A 21188-nucleotide genomic window follows, 5' to 3' on the forward strand; every position below is an offset into this window, starting at 1 on the left:
GTTTAGTTTAAAACCCAACATGTTTGTTTTGAAACGCTATTGGGGTGCCTGGGTGGCTCAGTTGGTTAAGTGTCTGACTTCAGCTCAGATCATGATCTCGCGGTTCTGAGCCCGAGCCCCACGTCAGGCTCAGGGTGGACAGTTCAGAGCCTGGAGCCTGCTTTGGATTCTGTGTCTCCCTCTCTCTCTCCCCGACCCCTGCTCGTGTTCTCTCTCTCTCTCTCTCAAAAATAAATAAAAATTAAAACAAAACAGCAGCAAAAAAACCAAAAAACCAAAACAAAAAAACACCACTATCGTTTTGCTGTTCGTCGCTAAGGGCCTTTTGCCATTTAGATGATGAACTGTGTAGGAATAACACGTATACATCTAGAGTTTTCTAGATAAACAATTTCACGTTCATGGCTGTGTGACATCGAATATGTCCCTCTACCTCTTTTTCCACTTCATGTGGTTGAATCCCTTTTATTTTGGCAAAAAGCCTGAGATTTTCTCTCACGGTGAGGAAGCCAAATTGTACGTTGGTTTGTGGACAGACTCCAGTGAGCTTGCTGATGGTTTCCGAGTCCGCCATTTCCGAAAGGCTGTGATTATAGATGGTGACTGAACCTAGAAGTAGAAAGGTTGACGGTTAGCGTGAGGATAACACTTGACAGTTAGCATCAGGACAACACGTTCATTTAAGATGTTTTAAAGTGAAAAACAAGTGGAAAACAATCACTAGAATCTTCTATTTATTTTTGGGGGGTGGGGGCGGAGGGAGAAAGAATCTGAAGCAGTCTCCACGCTCAGCACAGAGCCTGATGACATCATGGGGCTCCATGTCATGGCTCTGGGATCATGACCTGAGCCGAAATCAAGAGTCGGATGCTTAACTGACGGAGGCACCCAGGCGCCCCTCACTAGAGTCTTATATGCAGATTTCCCTATAAGGACTACACTGTTGACTAAAAATGTAACGCTCAAAATTCACTTGAGCCAGTCGGAATGCCAATTAGTAAATATAAAGCTATTTATCTTGAAATATTTACACCACAAAGATTTTCCTAATAAATAGGGCATACATTTATTAAAAGAATAACTTGAAGAAACCTGTAAAACTTTTCTCTTAAGTACCCGACTGTGACTAGTAGTTAATGAAACTACGAACTATTGGAATGAACCAGCAAAACGCATTAGCTAATGAAATGCACCGTTCATTCATTTGCCCACGTTCTTGCCCATAATTGTGTCTCACCTGACGTTGGGGCCGACAGTCCACTGAGCATATTCAACAGGGTCGTTTTCCCGGCTCCACTGTGACCAAGGAGGGCAGTGATCTGGCCTTCGTATATGTCAAATACCAGACCTGGCATTATTACAAAAAAAAATCCCACTCAGAGCTACATATTAACCTTACATTCTCCAAAATTTTTATAATTTCTTATAGCATGTGCATATTTGGCTAGCAGTATTCAAAATAAAATTCATCCCCAAATTCTTCCCTTTAAAATGGCATCTCCTGGGACATCTGGGTGGCTCAGTCGGTCAAACGTCTGACTTCAGCTCAGGTCATGGTCTCGTGGTTCATGAGTTCGAGCCCCACGTCGGGCTCTGTGCTGACAGCTCAGAGCCTGAAGCCTGCTTTGGATTCTGTGTCTCCCTCTTTCCCTGCCCCTCCCCAGCTTGTGCTCTGTCTCTGTCTCTGTCTCAAAAAATAAATAAGGTGTATTATTATGTGATTAACGATTTTTTGGAGAAGAGCATTTTTCTCATTAAAAATGGGCTGACAATAAAGATCATTTAGGGGTGCCTGGATGGCTCAGTTGGTTAAGCGGCTGACTCTTGACTTCGGCTCAGGTCGTGATCTCATGGTCATGGGTTCAAGCCCCACATCAGGCTCTGTGCTTATAGTGCAGAGCTTACTTCAGATCCTCTGTCTCCCTCTTTCTGCCCCTCCCCTGCTCATACTCTGTCTCTCTCAAAAATAAATAAATGTTTAAAAAATTGAAAAAAAAATAAAGATCATATACTAGGGCTAGGGAGGGGATGAGGTGAAAGTAAAGCGTATCATGACATAGTCATACATCTTTCAAACCCCTCAGGTATCTATGGCACACCTTGACTTTCTAAAACTGTTATATATATTTTTAAATGTTTATTGACTTATTTTGGAGAGACAGAGACAGGGCACAAGCAGGGGAGGGGCAGAAAGAGAGGGGGAGACACAGAATCCGAAGCAGGCTCCAGGCTCTGAGCTGTCAGCACAGAGCCCGACACGGGGCTCGAACTCACAAACCGCGAGATCGTGACCTGAGCTGAAGTCGGACGCTTCACTGACCGAGCCACCCAGGTGCCCCTAAAATTGCTATACGGTTTTTAACTTGCTTGGAAGGAAACATGATGTGTTCAAATGGAGGAGAGTAGTGGTATTTGGGACCCCCACGAAGACAATGCAACAGTGAGGCGTGGTCACCAGATCAAACAGCCTTGTCAAATATGAGGTTAGTGTATTACCTTTCAAGGCCTCTACTTTTTCGTGGTTTCCTTTTCTATATTCTTTTTTAAGATTTCTTATTCTGGAAAAAAGAAGAGAATGTCTTAAGGACGTTGTAGAAGTAGATAGAGGATTGAGAAATCAAGTCTTTGGGGCTGTGAGAAAATCTGGGGGCTCTTCCCCTCACACAGGCCCAGGTGGCTGGAAAGGATTTACTGAGGAGACAACAGCAAATGGCACGGTGAACAAATTTTGAGCAGAGACCCGGGGAATTGAGGGATTTCTAGTTGTTTGGAAATACAGCAAGCAGCATTGAATAAAACACGGACATCATCTCAGAAGGGAGGACATTCATGCTGTGATACCCTAACTTGGGTTTTCTTCCCATGTCTCTGGATGCCTGACTCCCCTTTTCTGCATCATCTGCCTCTTCCTTTTCATCTTATTAATCAGGAAGCAAGGAGGGGAGACACCAAGTGTGTCAGAGAAAAAGGAGATAAGCATAACAAGGGACACGATGACAGTGTCTGTTATAAAGCGAGGAAGCACAGAAAGAGAGAGAACAGCGCAACGAAGAGAAAAAAAAAACAAAAAGAGACAAATGGAAACATGAAGGTTATTTATTCACTGATATTTGTCGTTCTGCATAAGATAGCAGTAAGTGCAAATGGTGACAACGTTGCTTCTGACAATGAGTGTGGCCTTTTGTAAGTACAGCAGCCTGGATGCATGCGTGGTGGACCCAAAGAGGCCCCTGGGAAAATCCGTCACATCTGTGTTTTTCCTCCTAGGTCTCTGTTCCCTGACCTGTTTTCCATGTGCACTTTCACGTAATGTGTTTATTACCTGATGGCTTCTTTTCCATGGAATTCTGGAGACACTGGCTCAAACGAGTCATTAGGTGAAGAGTCTGAATCTGTTTCGTTCTCAAGGGCCACATGATCAGCCCGCTGGTGTAGAAACCAAAAAGAGGATTTCAGGAAAAACCAAGGAGAACGTCGATGTCCGTATTCACCTGCGCGAACAGGAGGCAATTGCATATCGGATCAGTCACTGCTTTGAGGATGAGTTGCCGTGGGACAGCTTATCAAGGCAGCTGCTTTGGGAAGCATTTAGACACCCTTAAACCCACTATCAAGCACTAGCTTTTCCATCTTGCTCTGATACAAACACTAAGAGTATAATTATCCTTAATTTCTTATAAGCGTCTCTTTTTATTTTGTTTTTATTTGAGAGAGAGAGCGAGCGAGCGCATGAGTAGGGCAGAGGCGCAGGGGGAGAGAGAAAATTGAGGTAACTTGAAACAGGCTCCATGCTGAGCACAGAGCCCCACATAGAGATCGATCCCGCAAACTATGAGATCATGACCTGAGCTGAAATCAGGAGTCGGAGGCTTAACCGACTGAGCCACCCAGGCATCCCACGAATCTCTTTTTAGAAAAAAACAATCTAAAGTGTTGTGGTAGAACAAGATCTTAGAAAGCAATTCTCTAAACAAAGAGCCGGAATACCTCTGGGCTCATTTTAGAAATTTTGAAAGCGATGCTGGATAATTGCTATCCGACATGTGGTAGAGAGATATTTTAAAGAAACGCACTGAGTGAAATTGCATTGAATTACAATTATGTTACTACTTACTGGGCAAAATTTTGTCAAAATACAATGTCAAGGCCAAATAGAGAAGAGCATCAAAAAGCAGCATGAATAGAGTCGCTATTATTAGGTACGGGTTGTCTGAAGAATCCAGATGGACGTTAGAATTTACGTCATAGTCCAAATGTATAAGCTGGAAAAAAGATACACCCATTGAATTTTAAAAGGGGAAATAGAGTATTAAGAGTTATTTTTGTCTTGTTTCTGCTAAACACTGGGATTGAAAAGATAAACATAGTTCCTGTCTTTACAGAGCTCTAATCTATTGGAAGACATAGCAATGAAACCATCTAACTAAAAAGCGATTTGGGAAGTCAGTGGAAGGAGGTACTAAAGGCTTAGAGATCCATGGGCAGAAGTAGGCAAGTCCTCTGAGAAGTAAAAACTCAAAGGAGAGGCTGGCTGCCTATAGAATTCCTTCAGGTGTAGGATGTGGACAAAGGAGGTGTTCTAGGCAGGGGACACCGTCTGAAAATAGAAACACGGAGGAGCGAAAAGCACTTCAGTAGTTGGGCAGAAGACAGAAGAAAGTTTTTCTTATTATCGTGAGATACACGTAGCATTTTACGGTTATGATGTCACACCTGGAATCAGATTTGCTGAGAAGAGGTTCAGTTTCGTATATACATCAGGCCAATTAGAAAGAAAAATTTATTTCTACTGAATTCCTGTTGTCAAATACTTGCGATAATATTAAAGGTCATGTTTCCTGAGCATTAAGTCAGTTAAATGTCCACTGGGACAGCCCATGAAAAGTACAAGCTGGACCACATCCATAATACAGGATCAGTCTATATTTAGCGACTTAAAACCAAGCCACTTATGCTGAGAGAGAAAAATAAAACCTGTCCCATTTCTTAGATGTATCTGGAAGTGGATGGAAATTTTGATGCTTAGAACACGCAGCATGAATTCCTCAGAGAGAATTATTTTAATGTTTGTAAAAAACAAAAAAATGAAATAGCTACATTAACTCTTACCTGGGCCATCCCAACAGTGAAAGCGAAAGGGCTAAGAAGACATAAAGTCCATTCCAAAAATGCAGGAAGATCTCTGTACAATGCAGTGAATCCCAGACTCCCCCAAAAGACAGTGAGGAGAAAGACAACCAAACCCGTGAGGAAAGGTTTCTTTATCAACACGCTCATCAGGAAAGCTAAAGTTATCTGAGAGGAGAGAAAAAGTTCAGGTAGTATGTAATTCTCTGAGAATCATCACCAGCATAATAAAAAAAATTCATAATACAAAAGTATGTGATATCCATTCCTCCTCCCCGCCTCCCCCCACCGCCCCGACACTGTCCCATGCAAAGATTCAAATACCGTGAACAGAAACAAGTGTGATCAGAATCAGAGGGAAATGACTCTCTCAAAGAGAAGGAGAGGGAGAGAGAGAGAGAGAGAGAGAGAGAGAGAGAGAGAGAGAGAGAGATTAAATTCACCAACTCACCAAAGACAGGCCATAGAGGAGAAAGAGAGTGAAGATCACCACAAAGCCAGTTTGGACGACGACTTGGGCGGATGTTACGATAAGAGCCATCAAAGTGGCCACAATAAAGATGAAACCACCATACATCAACCCCCAGCAGAGCCTAGCACAGAAACTTAGCATCAGTTCAGAGGGCTGCTACTTTGTCACTTTATTCATTCACGTACTCTGCAGATGATTTGGGAAGCTTACCGTAAATCAAGAGTTAAGGGAATACAACAGCTAGTACAGTAGAAAACTTCTCTGTTCCCAAAGGTCATAGGCGACCGGGGAAGGTAGACAATGAACAAGTAAACAGGTAAAATGGGTAGCTAATTGCAAAAGAAGAAAGAGACGGACTGGATGATATAATGAGGTTAATTGGGAGACGTTTTCTGGGAAGACCGCCATGATGATGTATAGATTCTGGACTTCTTCTTTCAGTAAAATGTAAACCCCGTGGACAAAAAAGCAGGTGATGAAGCAGGTTTCGGCAAACTTTTCCCCTGAAGAGCCAGGTAGTAAATCTCTTAGGCTTTTCAGACCATACGGTCTCGTAGAGCTACTCAGGTCTGCTTTTGCAGGACTGAAACAGCACGGACAACGTGCAGACAATGTGTAGACACTGACATCTGAATTTCATATAAACTTTTGTGTACCATAAAATATTTTTGTTCTTTTGATTTTTTAAGGCATTTTCGTAGAAGCCATTCCTAGCTTGCAGATGGTACATTAAGGGGCCATGGTTTGTTAACCCTTGATATCGATGACTAGATATAGATACAGATAGTCACACACGCATAGGACATAGATAGATGCAGAAACATAGATGGATATGAAAATACATTTTTCTTGCTATCAACGGCAAAGTAACAGGAAGAAAATTCTTTATAGGGGGAGAGAGCCAGCTTTCTAATCGTACAGATGTGGGTTCAGGGTTTCTCTGTTACCTCTGTTCATTGTATCTATATGATCCTGAGAGGTAGCTATTTAATCTCGCTTAACTTCCTCACTGTCTGTTGAAAAATAATAACAGAATTAAGGGAAGTGTTTTACGTTATGTGGTTAATGTGGTAACTGGCTCATAATGAGTCCACAATGACCACTTGGTTTTCTTCAAAGTTTAAAATGCCATCATGTTTTTGAGAAGTCTTGCCTAATTGTAATGACTCCCTTTGCTCAATCACTCTATTCATCTGAAATTCTTCATCTCTCCATGTCCTACAAACTTCTAAATATCATTTGTATGCGGTATTAATAGAATGTCACAGCCTTTTCCTATGGGGGAAAAGTCCTGATTTTTTTTTACCCCCTTCCTAATTGGATTTATTTGGTTTCTCTCTTCTTTTTAGCATATTGTTTGCTTTTCTCTGACTGTAGATTTCTATTTTTTTAAATTTTTTAATGTGTATTTATTTTTGAAAGAGAGAGACAGAGCATGAGTGGGGGAGGGGCAGAGAGAGAGAGAGAGAGGGAGACATAGAATCTGAAGCAGGCTCCAAGGTCTGAGCTGTCAGCACAGAGCCCGACATGGGGCTCGGACTCACGGACCACGAGATCATAACCCAAGCCAAAGTCGTATGCTTAACCAACTGAACCACCCAGGTGCCCCTATTCTTTTTTTTAGGTTTATTTATAATTTTGAGAGAGACAGAGACAGAGTGAGTAGGGGAGGGGCAGAGGGAGAGTGAGAGAACCCCAAGCAGGCTCTGTGCCACCAGCATAGAGTCTGATGTGGGACTTAAACCCATGAAGCTGTGAGATCATGACCTGAGCTGAAACCAAGAGTTGGACGCTTAACCTACTGAGCCTCCCAGGTGCCCCTTCTATTCTTTTAAAAACACAGTGAGCAAAGTTTCCTTCAGTATTGAGTTACACAATTTTCGTACAAAAAGAGAGACACCAGACAAAACTCCCATTCTAGACCCAACCAGCAATCCATTTTCTCCACTTTTGTACTCACTTAAACATTTCTGGAGGAAATAGATAAATAGAATTGGTATCAATTGGCAGCATTAAAACGTGGGGTCTTCAGTTAAGAAATGGGCAAAAGACATGAATAGACACTTTTCCAGAGAACAGATACATGAAAAGACGCTCAACATCACTCATCCCCAGGGAGGTACAAGTCAACACCACGATGAGATACCACCTGACACTGATCAGAGTGGCTAAAATTAACAACACAAGAAACAACGGGTTTTGGTGAGGATCTGGAGAAAGGGGAACACTTTTGCACCGTTGGTGGGAATGCACTCTGCCGCACAGTACTGGAGTTCCTCAAAAAATTGAAAATAGAACTAATCCACAACCCAGCAATTGCACTACTTGGTGTTTATCCAAAGGATACAAAAATGCTGATTTGAAGGGGCATGTACTTGTAAAAGCATTATCAACAATAGCCAAATTACGGAAAGAGCCCAAATGTCCATTGACTGATGAATGGATAAAGAAGATGTGGTGTGTGTGTGTATATATATATGTATGTATATATACATACATATATATACATACATATATATATGTATATATATATATGAATATACATATATAGGAATATTACTCAGTGGTCAAAAAGAATGAAATTTTGCCATTTGCAACAACATGGATGGAACTAGAGTGTATTATGCGAAGCGAAATAAGTCAGTCAGAGGAAGACAAATATCATATGATTTTACCCATAGGTAGACTTTGAGAAACAAAACAGATAAACATAGGGGAAGGTAAGGAAACATAAAATAAGATAAAAGGAGAGAGGGAGGCGAATCATAACAGACTTGTAAATACAGAGAACAAACTGAGGGTTGCTGGAGGGGTGTTGGGTCGGGGGATGGGCAAAATGGGTGATGGGCATTCAGGAGGGCATTTGTCGGGATGAGCTCTGGGTGTTATGTGTAAGGGATGAATCACTGAATTCTACTCTGGAAAGCAATGCTATACTATATGTTAACTAACTTGAATTTAAATAAAAAAAAGAAATCTTTCCATTTGCAATGATGTGGATAGAGCTAGAATGTATTATGCTAAGCAAAATAAGTCAATCAGAGAAAGACAAATACCATATGATTTCACTCATGTGTGGAATATAAGACACAAAACAGATGAACATATGGGAAAGAGGGGAAAAGAGGGAAGGAAACAAACCACAAGAGACTCTTAACAATAGAGAACAAACTAAGGGTTGACAGAGGGAGGTGGGTGGGGGATGGGCTAGATGGGAGATGGGCATTAAGTAGGGCACTTGTTGGATGAGCCCTGGGGGTTACATGTAAGTGATGAATCACTGAATTCCACTCCTGAAACTCATATTGCACATACAATATTGCATATTGTATGTTAACTAAAATTGAAATTAAAAAAAAAAAGAAAAAATATGCGGGATATTCTCAACTGAATAGTGCCTAACATTCTTTTAAAGACTACACGGCATATGTCTAGATCTATTCTGTATATTCTACAAATCTTGTTTACTATTGAGAATAACATCAGTGTGCAAAAAAAGCAAATTCAAACCATGACTTTTTTCAGTCCAGAACTCATGCTTTTACTATTCTGTATCTCAAATACACCCCTTGGCGAAACTCGTTAAAAATTTGTTGTTGTTCACTGGGGATTCACTCCTTGGTTTCTTCACTTACATCTACTGCCCTCTCAGACTGTGATCCTTCCCAAATTTCTATCAAGTGCCACCTAATATTCAGTTGACTTTTTGTTAAGCTCAATGCAAAGCACTTCAAATACATTCCCTTCTGTAATCCTCACAGCCAACGGAAATAGATGCTATGACCAATATTTCACAGAAAAGAACACTGAGGTTTAAAGAGATTAAGTAGCTTGCTTGGGGTGGTAATGCTCAGAAGGAGAAGACCCGTGATTTCCTGCCACCCAGGCCTCAGTTCTAACTTCCTCCACTCAGAAATCTCTGTGCTTAAAGAGCTTAATGGGCTTGTTCATTCAGTGTCATCAGAGTGTTGGTTCATTCAACACAGGGGCAATATCAACCATCCCATCTAACGAGACCTCTGAAATGAATATTTCATCAAACATTAGAAACCTCAAGTTCTTACACATCTAGGTTCACACATTAGAAACCTCAAGTTCTTACACATTTGGGTTCACTCACGTATGGCAACTAGGGACTGAGAGCCATCATTTCTATTGCATAGTGACCCGGGTATCAGCAGACATCTATGGAATCAGGCTTTCTTTAATTCAAAGAAGTAGGAAAAGTTTCATTTACCAAACTTGCTTGAATCTATTCCATTCATTTATAATGCACTGCTTTCTGGAAGAATCAAGTTTAAATAGGATACTGTATAGGGAGTCCAATTGGCTAGCTTGCTGTGTTTATTTAGGTCGCGTGATAGATTGCACTTAACTTACCATGTAACTTACCAGAATGCTGACTCTCGAAGGCCCATCATTGTCATCAATGACTTAATGTATTGCCTTTCTTGTGTAACATTGACTGATACATAGTAAATGAAGGCAGAAAAAGAAATAATGCAGAAGAATATGAAAAAATCAGTCGCAACTCCTGCTTGGGCAACAAAAGGTAGTATCTTCATATTTATACCAGTAATTGACATCAGCTCTCCCATCACTGAGTGATTTGTTGTGATCTAAGGGAAGGTATCAGTGAACAAATTGTTATCATCGAGCTAATTATAACCTCGCACGTTGTCTCTCAGTTATAAGAAACTGTGTGCATTCCACGTTTAAATATCCATGCTCATTCGTGATCTGGCCCCTTGTAGTTCCTGGATCTCTCCAAGTTTTGTCCTGACTCCTTAGAGCATGTCTATTTACCATCTTTAAGGGACACAATTCTATTCTTGCTCAAAGTCACCACTGAAATGTCACCTCTGTTAGTCATCTCTGCTGACATTTCTCATCAGAGTATCTCCTGCTTCGTTGTTTGCCTTGCACAGCATTTATAATTCCACAATTGATAGAACCTAATCTCTTATGACGACTCCATATCCATATTTCTATCCCCTCACTATCCAGCATCCCTGGAGAAAAGTGCCTGTATTGTACTTATTTCCTGATCCTCAGGGCTTAGTGTCATGGCTTAAATACAGCAGTTGTTCAGTGCATTGTGCCAAATAAATTAAGTGGATAAATTCAATGATAAGATAGGACAACCCATTACAGCATCATGTATCAAAAGTTAACTTACAGCACGATGAGCCTACTTTAACTTAATACTCACTTCAATGATAGCAGCATTAATGGCGGCCTGAAAAGCTACAAAGCCTTTCTCCCAGAACATTGAACCTTCACATGTGGTTTTTCCTTCCGTTACTTGACAGTGAGCTTTGGTGAAAGAAGAACACCACCATTTACAATGTCATTCTCTCAATTAGCCAAGAATGTTTTGTTGAGTTTTGCTCTTCTGTTTGCTTGTGCTAAGAAAGTGCTGACTTTTTTTTTTTTTTAAAACATTTGGTATTCACTGAACAAGAATCTCTCTTTCAGGTTATATTTAGCAGTAACATAGGAATAATAATAGCAAATATAATTTCTTAATAAAACAACATACCTAGAAACATAGGCTTTATTTAATAAGAATGAACCTTGGGGTGTCTCAGTGGCTCAGTCGGTTAAGCGTCCAACTAGGGCTCAGGTCATGATCTCACAGTTCGTGGGTTTGAGCCCCGTGTCGGGCTCTGTGTTGACGACTCAGAGCCTGGAGCCTGCTTGGGATTCTGTGACTTCCTCCTTCTCTGCCCCTCCCCCACTCATGCTCTGTTTCTCTTCTCTCACAAATAAATAAACATTAAAAAAATTTTTAAAAAAGGATGAATCTTGGGGCGCCTCAGCAGCTCAGTCGGTGAAGCAGCCAACTCTTGATTTTGGATCAGGTCATGATCTCACGGTTTGTAGTTCGTACTGATAGTGTGGAGCCTGCTTAGGATTCTCTCTCTCTCTCTCTCTCTCTCTCTCTCTCCTTCTCTCTCTACCCTTCCCACACGATCTCTCTCTCAAAATAAATAAATAAACTTTAACAATAATAATGGGAAGAATGAATCTCATTTATGTTCAGAAATGAAAAGTACATGCTGGGTACAGAGTTCAGCTATCACATGCGACCTCTAGTGACTAATGACGTAATAACAACAACAAAAAAATTTCTAGCAGGAAAGTTACCTGAATGGTCTCTGTGTTCCTTCATCTTGGGGATTCTACTTCCCCAGAAAAATTTTAAATGGTATGAGAAGGTATCATTGAAGATGACTCTCACTGCATCTATTGAGTAGTTTAAATCCAATTCTTCCATGCTGTTCTCATCTGGCCACCCCATGATTGTTCTTCCTGTCATATGAAAGAAAGAGTCATATGAAAGAAGGAGATAGCTAATAAGTAAGAAGATTTCTATGTGGTCCAAAGACAGCATGCCATATTCAGTTATGCTTAAGTTATTCTAGGTGAAAATTCTTTATTCACTAAAGGCTGTGCTGGTCCTAAATAAGACAGTCGTACTGGGGGTGGGGGTCTAAAATCTAGATAAAACCGGAGGTATGTGGCAATCACTTTGATCGCAAATGGATCACGCTTTCCCTGCAAAAACACTTTTAAAACAATGGCTTAAAACACAATGAATTTGGAACAGTAGCACCACCGCTCATACATACACAGATTTATCCAAAGTGGAAATACATGCTATAATTACAATATATAATTTCGTTTGACAATGGTGTCCCTGTGGCCAAACTTCCAAAGAGAGTGTAAAGTTATTAAATTTGGAGAATGTTTTCTCAAGATAATTTGTTTATTCCAAAGATATAATGTAAATTAATGACTGTTACTGACCAAACCCAGGCCACTTAAACCACGCAATTTCCTGCAATCTGGCAGCTGCATTCCAGAAGCTTATCAGACTCAGGTCCAATACTTTCGTCAAGACTATAAGTGGTGTGTATTCTTTCTTCAGAGTGTCATGATTTCTGAATATCTGGTTGGTTTTGTTGTTGTTGTTGTTGTTGTTGTTTATTTGAGATATTAGCAGCCATGGGCGCTCAGTGCCTAGATCCAATGATTCAATGGCCCTTTCAAAATGGTGATATTATATTCCCATCATATGTTTTTTACTAGTGGAAAATGTTTATGGAACAGTACTTTCCATCATCTGTTTGATTATCCAATAATACACTTCATATAGGATAAACGCTGGTATTTTCCCTTTATACGCAGATTTTCATAATAGGAGCTGATTTTGTACCATCCTCCCAAAGCAACATTTTTTCCTTTTAATATGTTACGAAAGCCTGGATTTCATGTATACATTGGATGTGATTCAAGTCATTGCATTTTTTATTCCCGTTGGAGCTCAGAGTATGCTGGGTTTGACCGGGGGGAGTCTCTTCCAGTTGACTACTGAGCCTTTCTGACAGAACCTTTTCTTCCTCGTAGGCTTCTATCTGGGGTGACAATATTCTTCACCTTGTAAATATCTCGTCCAAGACCTCTGCATCTCCTTTCTGCCAGAGCTGGGACACCTGGGCTACCAGGACACGGAGGTGAGAGAAAGAGACTATTCCATAAGTACTTATTTGGTATATCTCACTTTCCATATATAACGGCTTCGGAATATATATTTTTTTATATATTTGAAGAGATTTAAAAACCATGTGCTGTCCCACATTTTCAGAATCTTCTCACTAATATACATTTGAATAATACTGGACTGTCTCGTTTTGATACGGACTCTAATGAGGATAAAAGTTAATCCCAACATAAAGGGGTGTGTTTGGCAAAGAACTGCAGAAGAACATACCTTTCATGAATGGGGCCGAAGCCACTTTGTTCATGATCTCCTGGGTTGTTTTGGATTCGGGTGCGAACGCAATCACATAATTAGAATCGTTAAAATGATCTACACGTCCCAGATCCATTGCAGGCAATTGAGGAAAGTCATTAACTTGATGTAAATTGGAGGAAAGTCGGTATGCAAACAATACTAGAAGAAATGAGAAAAACCATTCCTACACAGCAATGAGAGAAAAATAAAGCAAATCAATAGCTGTTCAACCACAGATAAGTCATCCACGAACAACTTAAAACACTTAATTTTCTGTGTAGCTTTGACCAGTTTTCTCTCCCAGTTTCCAAGTGTCTCAATTTTCTTTTGTCTTTTACTCTGCATATTTTGAAATATGCGCATCCATGCATCAAGACAGAGTTATGGCATCAGGTCCCAATTATCACTGAGAATCTACATTTAATCACACTTTCATGTGAGTGTTAGAGGCTGGATTGCTTCATGAATGGCCTAAGGGCTTATGGTCATGTTGAAACCCGAGCGTCAATGATAAAGAAGTGTCATATGTTATGAAATAGGTTACCAGCTTCCATCAACAGGAGGAAGGTCATATTTTTATCTGCTGCCACCCTGCATGTGGAAGAAGATAGTCCTAAAAAACCGTTCATAAAAAGAACGTTAAAAACCTTTGTCTTTGTGACAACATTCCGAAATGGGAAACGCAGCAGAATGCATTTGCAGTCTGGCATTAAGAGCACACTTCACTATTTCCTTTCAATTCTAAACACATGGGCGTTAAAAGAGGTATATATCTTACCTACCATCTGATCTTATTTTAAAAAATTCCTTTTTTAGGTGTACCCATCCATTTTGAGAGAGACAGAGACAGCACGAGTCGGGGAGGGGTAGAGAGAGAGGGGGACAGAATCCCAAGCAGGCTCCGTGCTGCCATCGCAGAGCCCAGTGTAGGGTTTGAACTCCCGAAACCACAAGATCATGACCTGCGCTGGAACCAGGAGTCGGATGCTTAACCGACTGAGCTACCCAGGCACCCCTGATTTTCTTTTAGTATATGTGTTGTCTATACCTACACCAAATGCATCTGTCTAGATGGATCAATTGATAGACACAATGCTTATGTGAAAAACAGTTAAAAGGTTGGAAGTAAAACACCTGTATAAAGTAGAATCCAACTTTTATATTTATACTTATGTAATCTTTACTCCACGCAGGGATTTTTGTATGCTTTATTTACTGCCAGTCTAAGCATTCAATACATACTTGTTGAAACAACACACACACGCACACACACACACACACACACAAATGGTCATAAAATCAAATGTTAATAGATTAAACCTCGAACTATGGATATTTAATGGGTGATTTAATTTTTTTATTATGTTTTTCTCAGTTTACTTAATTTTCTATACAAAGCCCATCTGATCATTCTCACTGGAAGAAAATACTCTCTTAATAGAGCAAAAGTTCCAAATGCCACTTTCTTGTCCTGTTTCTTTATATACCCATTATTTCTTTCCAGTTGATGTTGTCTGTGTCCAAAGCGCACTTGTGTAGGAAGTGCTACAATGTATCCTTTGAGTTGTTGGGTTTTTTTAAATTGTGGATTATTTGTTGCATTAATTTTGGATTAAATTTACCTCTTTCTTTGACTTTGACCCTGAGCTTTTATACCTATTCCTTCATGAGTTTCAAATGAGTTCAGATGTTAAGAAGTATGATCTCTGCAATGTACAGATGTGGCTTTATTTTTCAGGAAGCTTCTGAACATCAGTTATTTAAAGAATGCCTCCAGTAGGAAATCCACTAATAATATATTTAAAGGGCTCTCAGTTAAAGTAATAGCAAAGTCCAGAATTTGAACAAAGAAATCCAGCCTGGTAGTTAAAAAGTATATATATATATATACACACACACACACACACACACACACGTGTGTGTGTGTGTGTGTGTGTGTATGAAACATTAAATAATGAAGATAAAGTGTGTACCACCCAGAAAACTCCCAGTTTCCTCTTTGAGACATGAGAAGATGCTGAAGCATACCAACAAGGTCTCTCTTTTCATCCTCCATTTTCTAAGAAAGTTCTTGCAGAGAAGGGCGCACGTTTGCTGACCCACGCTTATGTGCCTCTTGCTCATTCTGCCCTGTTTATTTTGAAATAAGAAAGTAAAGTAAGTAAGTGTGAAGGTCTGCTATAGGAAACATTGTGCAATCAAACCAAAAAAACCATTGTAACAGCTGTTCTCAACTGTAGGTATAGAAATGGGAGCCAGAAAGCTAAAAACATACAAGGGGAAGTTGAAGCTAACTAGCGTGTCAATTATTTTAATCCCCATGATAAACCTTTGACGTAGATCCTATTAGTCTCCCCGTATTAAAGATGAGGGAAATGAGGCACGCGGAGGCTGAGTGGCCAAACACAGCGAATGATGGACAGCAGAATCAGAGCTTTATTCCGGAAAACCAACTTCTGGAGACCTCACTCTTAACCAGTGTGCCATGCTGTTGTCAAAATTCATCTAGGGGGTCGCTTGGTGGCTCAGTCCGTTAAGCGTCCGACTTCGGCTCAGGTCATGATCTCGCAGTTGGAGAGTTCAAGCCCTGCGTGGGGCTCTGTGCTGATGACTCAGAGCCTGGAGCCTGCTTCAGATTCTGTGTCTCCCCTCTCTCTACTCCTCCCCCACTTGTGCTCTGTCTTTCTCTGTCTCTCTCAAAAATAAATAAACATTAAAAAAAATTTTTTTTTAAAGAAATTCATCTAGGGAATTTCCCACATTTCACCAGACAGGTGGTAAGGAGCTCTAGGAGGGATCCACTCAGACTACTTATCCACGGGCTTCACTCTGTGTAGTAATTATCAGGAACCCCCAAATGCTGGAACATAAGGAAAGATCGATTACTCTCAGAGTAATCTCTGCAAAAGGCAGAGAAAATATATGATTTTTTTTTTAAAAGACAGCTTTATTACAATAAACAGAAGACAAGGTTTTAAATCTTCCATATAATGAACTATAGTTAAATTCAAGGAGAAAGGTAAGAAGAAATGAAAAGCCAATAATCCTACTTAAAATTCCCATCGAAGTCAGTAAAGAATATAAAATCTCCTATGATACAGAGAAAAATTTTTCAAAGAAAATTAAAACTCACTTAGAAACAATGAGAGAGAGAAAACTACATGAAGTAGAAACAAACAAACAAACAAACAAACAAAGGATCCAAAGTAAAGTATTTGGTAAAGAGATACCCAAAAAGAAGAAAACACAGTTGCAAGAAAAATACATTGAAGAAAATAACATTGTGAAAAGTCCAATGGAAATTAATTTTTCAAGGTAGTGGAAAGATGTGTATTTCCCAAAAAAGCTCTCCAAGTACCAAATACAATGACAGAAAATATCAAAAAATAATGATTTTTTAAAATTAAAGGATAGAGGGGAAAGTTGGAATCAAGTTGACAGCATAGAGGTGTGGTCATTCAGGAAGGAATGAGTCAACAATGTATAATGGAACAGAAACCAGCCTGATATGTTCCAAGTGGAAGTGAGAAAATGATTTGCTCTCTTTCCTTTGAAAAATCTACCCAAAGGGACAAAAACAAAGAACACTGATGAAATATTTATTTGCAATAAAACTAGAATGATTTAACCCCAAACCACAGATACTCCCCCACCAAATTATTAAATTTTGCTTCAAATTAAGAAATATACACAAAGGAGTACCATAATGTGCTTATGAATCAAAAATTAATTGACAAAGTTAACTGAATCTAAATTATTAAGAGATCCCTGAAACCCACACAGTATTCTTTCCCTTGAAATGACCCGTAGGGTGAAAAGCCATGGCAGAAGCATGGCAGCTGGTTTCACCTCGTGGGAAGTCAAGGAAGGTGACGAGAATCTGCACGAATACAGTATTGTTGTTTTCTTCAAGTCCACAGCCGGGATACAGAAGAATGTGGAATATCTTTACACCAGTGATAGAAACAACAATAACCCAAACAAAATGAGAACCACAGTCCCATGGCATGAACAAAAACCAACAGACTCAAGAAGACTTTGACGAACTGAATTGTCAAGAAAAACAATCTGAGTGTGGGTGGGGAGACAAGGTGTGTCCACGGCAAAGGGTATTTGCAGAGATGAGGAGGAAAAAATCAAACCTTAGATGATGTACGTGTGGGATGCAAAAAGTAGAATCTAAAAGAGTCTAAAATGCGAAGAATAAAAATAGCCTAACCAATTTTTCTTCACCCTACAGCCACATTGGATTTTCTCAGGAAAAAAAAAAAAAAAAAAAAGTGAAAGAGGTAAAAAAGGTCCTGAACAGTAGAGAGAATGTTTGAAGTTCTGTGCCTTCTCGTGCTGTCTAGATTTCTGAGACCTTGTCAGAGTTGAACCCGGTGGTGTGAAAGTGCTCCTTGTTGGAAAGGTATGGACAGAAAGTTATAGTTATCGTGGTAAGGTCTGTTTGGTAAAGGGGTGTGTATGGTGTCATTACAGACAAAGTTGATTCTTGCAATGTGGTGGGACCCATTTTATTGCCAGTAGAAAAGAAGCACCTAAAATAATTTTCAGATTCATGATGTTCTCTTACTTCCCCATGCGTACAAGTGGATAGGTGGGAGGTTGAAATAGGGATAAGGGGTGAGCAGACAATGGACACATGAATCAGATAAATTTGTAGTTGGAGTTCCTTGAGTTGGAAGCTCATTCTAATAGTATATTTTATCAGAGGCAACATACACCTATTTGTAGGCACCCATGTAGGCACTCTGCTGTTGTCAGTGGAAGTCCTCCATTTCCTCCTATTTATGGGCTCAACATTGGCCTTGGGGGTAACCCGCACAAGGGCTTAGGCTCACAGGGAGAGAGGACTAGCCTTCAGGCTTACGCACAGGTCTACCAGTCAGCCAGGCTGTTGGTTTCCAATAGGTAGGCCAAGTTATCAGCAACTCTATAGAATTGTTTGCAGAGGACATCATATACATAGAACCTATATAACAATAATTCAGGACATATCTGCTCAACAGCCATTAAATGATCTCTTTCAAACCTAGTGAAGGCAGCAGATTCTAGATATAACACTCAGTCTGGTAGTGGTAGTATGATGTAACTGTATGGTCATCTTAGTGGAGCCCAAGAATTACTAGTATATCTACCAGAATGAGTTACATAATTGAATTGCAAGAGGTCTATCTCATTATTTTCCCATCAGGAAGAATAACAAAATTTCTCTGAGACTTGTAAAGCATGAATGCTCATGAATTATCTTAGTTCATAAAGAAACCATGAAGCATAACCTTACTTAATAGAACCCAACATTCTAGGAGTGGGAGTTGGTCCAGGAAATGGTCCAAGGGTAGTGGCTTGAGCCTTGGCACAAAGCTTAGAGCACAAGGTTGATTGGCCAATAAGATCTGGCTTTTCAGGGTGGTCGTGTTCTCCTTTCCTTTGGCTCTATATTGAAAAGGGATGGAAACCATAGAGTTGTATTGTCTCTTCCATCATATGAGTAATGAGGTTGTTTCTGGCTACTAGATTCATGGCCTAATGCTGATCTTATCCATGGGGTGAGAGCAAAGCCACAAATATTCTGGTCCCTACTGGTATTTAGGAGGTAACTCAAATGGGAAGATCACTTACTCAAGGCAGCCTTGGGAGGCATTGCCAGAGATAAAACCTAATCATTGTGTATTGTAAAGAGTATTGTGAATCTGCTCTTTCAGTCTGAAAGTCATGGAATAATTGAAGAGGAACGTGGTAGGCAGAATAATGGTTCCCTTCTAATCCTGGAACTTGTGAACATATTACATTATACCGCAAAGGAGAATTAAGGTAATGGATGGGAGTGAGGTTGCTAATCAACTGACTTAAAATCAGAGAGATGATCCTGGATGATCTGGGTGGACCCAAGTAATCACAAGTGTCCTGAAAAGTGGAAAAGGGAGGTAAAAAAGGCCGTCAGATGAGGTGATATTAAAAGGACTCAACCTGTTGCTGGCTTTGAAGATGGAGGAAGGTGGGCATGAGCTGAGGAATACGGCAGCCTCTGGAAGCTGTAGGAGGCAAGAAAACAGAATAGCTCTGCAGAATGGAAGGCCCCCCTGCCAGCAGCTTGATTTTCATCCGGTGAGACTCACATCACACTTCTCACCTCTCAAACTGTAAGATGATAAATCTGTTTTGTTTCCCACCACAAAGTTCATGGTCCTCTGTTACAGCAGCAATGAAAATTAATACACGGAGCACAAAAGGGAGTCTGAGAGCGTGAAAACCGAGAACAAGACGGAGGCGAGGGCTTTAGGACACAAAGAGTTGTTTGTGGAACAAATGAGGGCGTGAATTTATGTTCAAAAACTGTCCAAAAATTAACAAAGGAATCCAGAAGCTATGTGGATGAGTTCTTGACCATAGATAGCACCACCAGAGCAGGCTGTGACGGCCTGGAGATCCCAACTGAAATGACACTACGATGTCACCAATTAAGAGACCAGTACCCCAGTAAGCCATGGTATCTGAGAGGGTTAAATACATCGCCTACATGCCTACTTTTTTTTCTTTCTTTAGCAATGCATGTGCTAGAAAATATTGATGAATACAAGAAATTAACATGACCTAATTGTGATGATTGTGGGTATTTCCTTCGGACTGTTAAGACTGATTTTTTTTCCCCACTACACATCCTGATGTAAATGTCAGGGGGGAAAAAATTACTATTCACCACAGTAGCACGAAACATCTAACTAGCTTACATTGCTCCGAATCGGAAGTTGTGTGATCTAGAAATAATAATGTGGCTCTGTAAAAAGCCAGTCACCTCCTGCCAGAAAGAATTCCTCATATTCAGGAAATAAGTACATTGCACAACAAATTAGATCAAGACTCCTATAGATGTAGTATATAAACAAGGTCAATGAAAATGTTGCCCTAAGTTTTCTTGAAAATCCACAGCCAGCTAAAACAATTCAAAACCCACTTAGAAAATCATGTGCTCCCCCCCATGCTTATAAATCCTCTGGCAATAAAACAATTCAAAACTCACTCAGAAAATCGTGTGTCCCCCCCCCCCCATGTTTACAAATCCTCTGGCAGTAAAACTGAAAACAAACAAAAAAGAGTAAGTAATTCTAATAACTTGGGAAGCAGCCCATATTTGCAAAGAAATGACAGAAAGTGATTCCTTTCAATCCGTCTAATACCTTTTAGATAATATATGCTATTTGTCCAAACACGCTTTAGTCATAGGGTAAAAATGAAAAAAAAAAACAAAACCACTTAGTTCCCCAACGGGTTATTTAGCCATACAATAGAAAACACTCAGCTGATTGGGGGAAAATCAAAACAACAAATAACTTACTGCCTTGAATAGTTTTCATCCAAATGTTTGGCATTCCCTATTCGAAGTCGTAAGTTATAGTTTTATATGCAAAACAATCACAATTTTAGAGATTAACTTACTCTCAGGAAAGCTGGGGCAAGAATCTAGAAACGGTTCATCCACATGTCTCTGCATGTCCTGGAGAAGAATTCACATTCCTTTTGGGTCACTACTACATCATGCTTTTAATTTCATGTTTATTGTGAATAGTTCCGTTTTAGAATGATTTCCGAAAAGGATTATGGTCTTAATTCAGCCAGCCTGCCAAAAACTCTCTGCTCACATCACATGGTGACTTCTCCGCAGTTTTCCATTTCTTTGTCTCCCAGCCAGCTCCTCAGCAGGGAGTTTGTAGTTGCAGATGGCTGGCTGGACATATCAAAACATTAGGAACTATCAGACCAAAGAGAATCTAGTCTTTCTCAATT

The 21188-nt window shown here is 40.0% G+C and overlaps 1 protein-coding gene across 1 annotated transcript in view; it reads right to left on the reverse strand.

Moving 5' to 3' along the window:
• The window catches only part of ABCA9 (ATP binding cassette subfamily A member 9), a 62255-nt gene extending 41277 nt beyond the window's left edge, over positions 1 to 20978 (reverse strand). The window contains exons 1-13 of the mRNA XM_049636410.1: positions 20841 to 20978; positions 15429 to 15530; positions 13377 to 13584; positions 11750 to 11914; positions 10812 to 10915; positions 9992 to 10218; positions 5579 to 5720; positions 5110 to 5295; positions 4115 to 4262; positions 3323 to 3491; positions 2497 to 2558; positions 1238 to 1348; positions 434 to 609 (exon numbers count right to left, since the gene is read on the reverse strand). Of these exons, the coding sequence (XP_049492367.1) occupies positions 434 to 609; positions 1238 to 1348; positions 2497 to 2558; positions 3323 to 3491; positions 4115 to 4262; positions 5110 to 5295; positions 5579 to 5720; positions 9992 to 10218; positions 10812 to 10915; positions 11750 to 11914; positions 13377 to 13584; positions 15429 to 15524 (1794 nt within the window). The 5' untranslated portion in view covers positions 15525 to 15530; positions 20841 to 20978. The remainder of the gene's footprint in view (positions 1 to 433; positions 610 to 1237; positions 1349 to 2496; positions 2559 to 3322; positions 3492 to 4114; positions 4263 to 5109; positions 5296 to 5578; positions 5721 to 9991; positions 10219 to 10811; positions 10916 to 11749; positions 11915 to 13376; positions 13585 to 15428; positions 15531 to 20840) is intronic.
• Between the last annotated feature and the right edge of the window lie 210 nt (positions 20979 to 21188).

The sequence above is a fragment of the Panthera uncia genome, chromosome E1, assembly GCF_023721935.1.
Source record: "Panthera uncia isolate 11264 chromosome E1, Puncia_PCG_1.0, whole genome shotgun sequence".
NCBI classification, from domain to species: domain Eukaryota; kingdom Metazoa; phylum Chordata; class Mammalia; order Carnivora; family Felidae; genus Panthera; species Panthera uncia.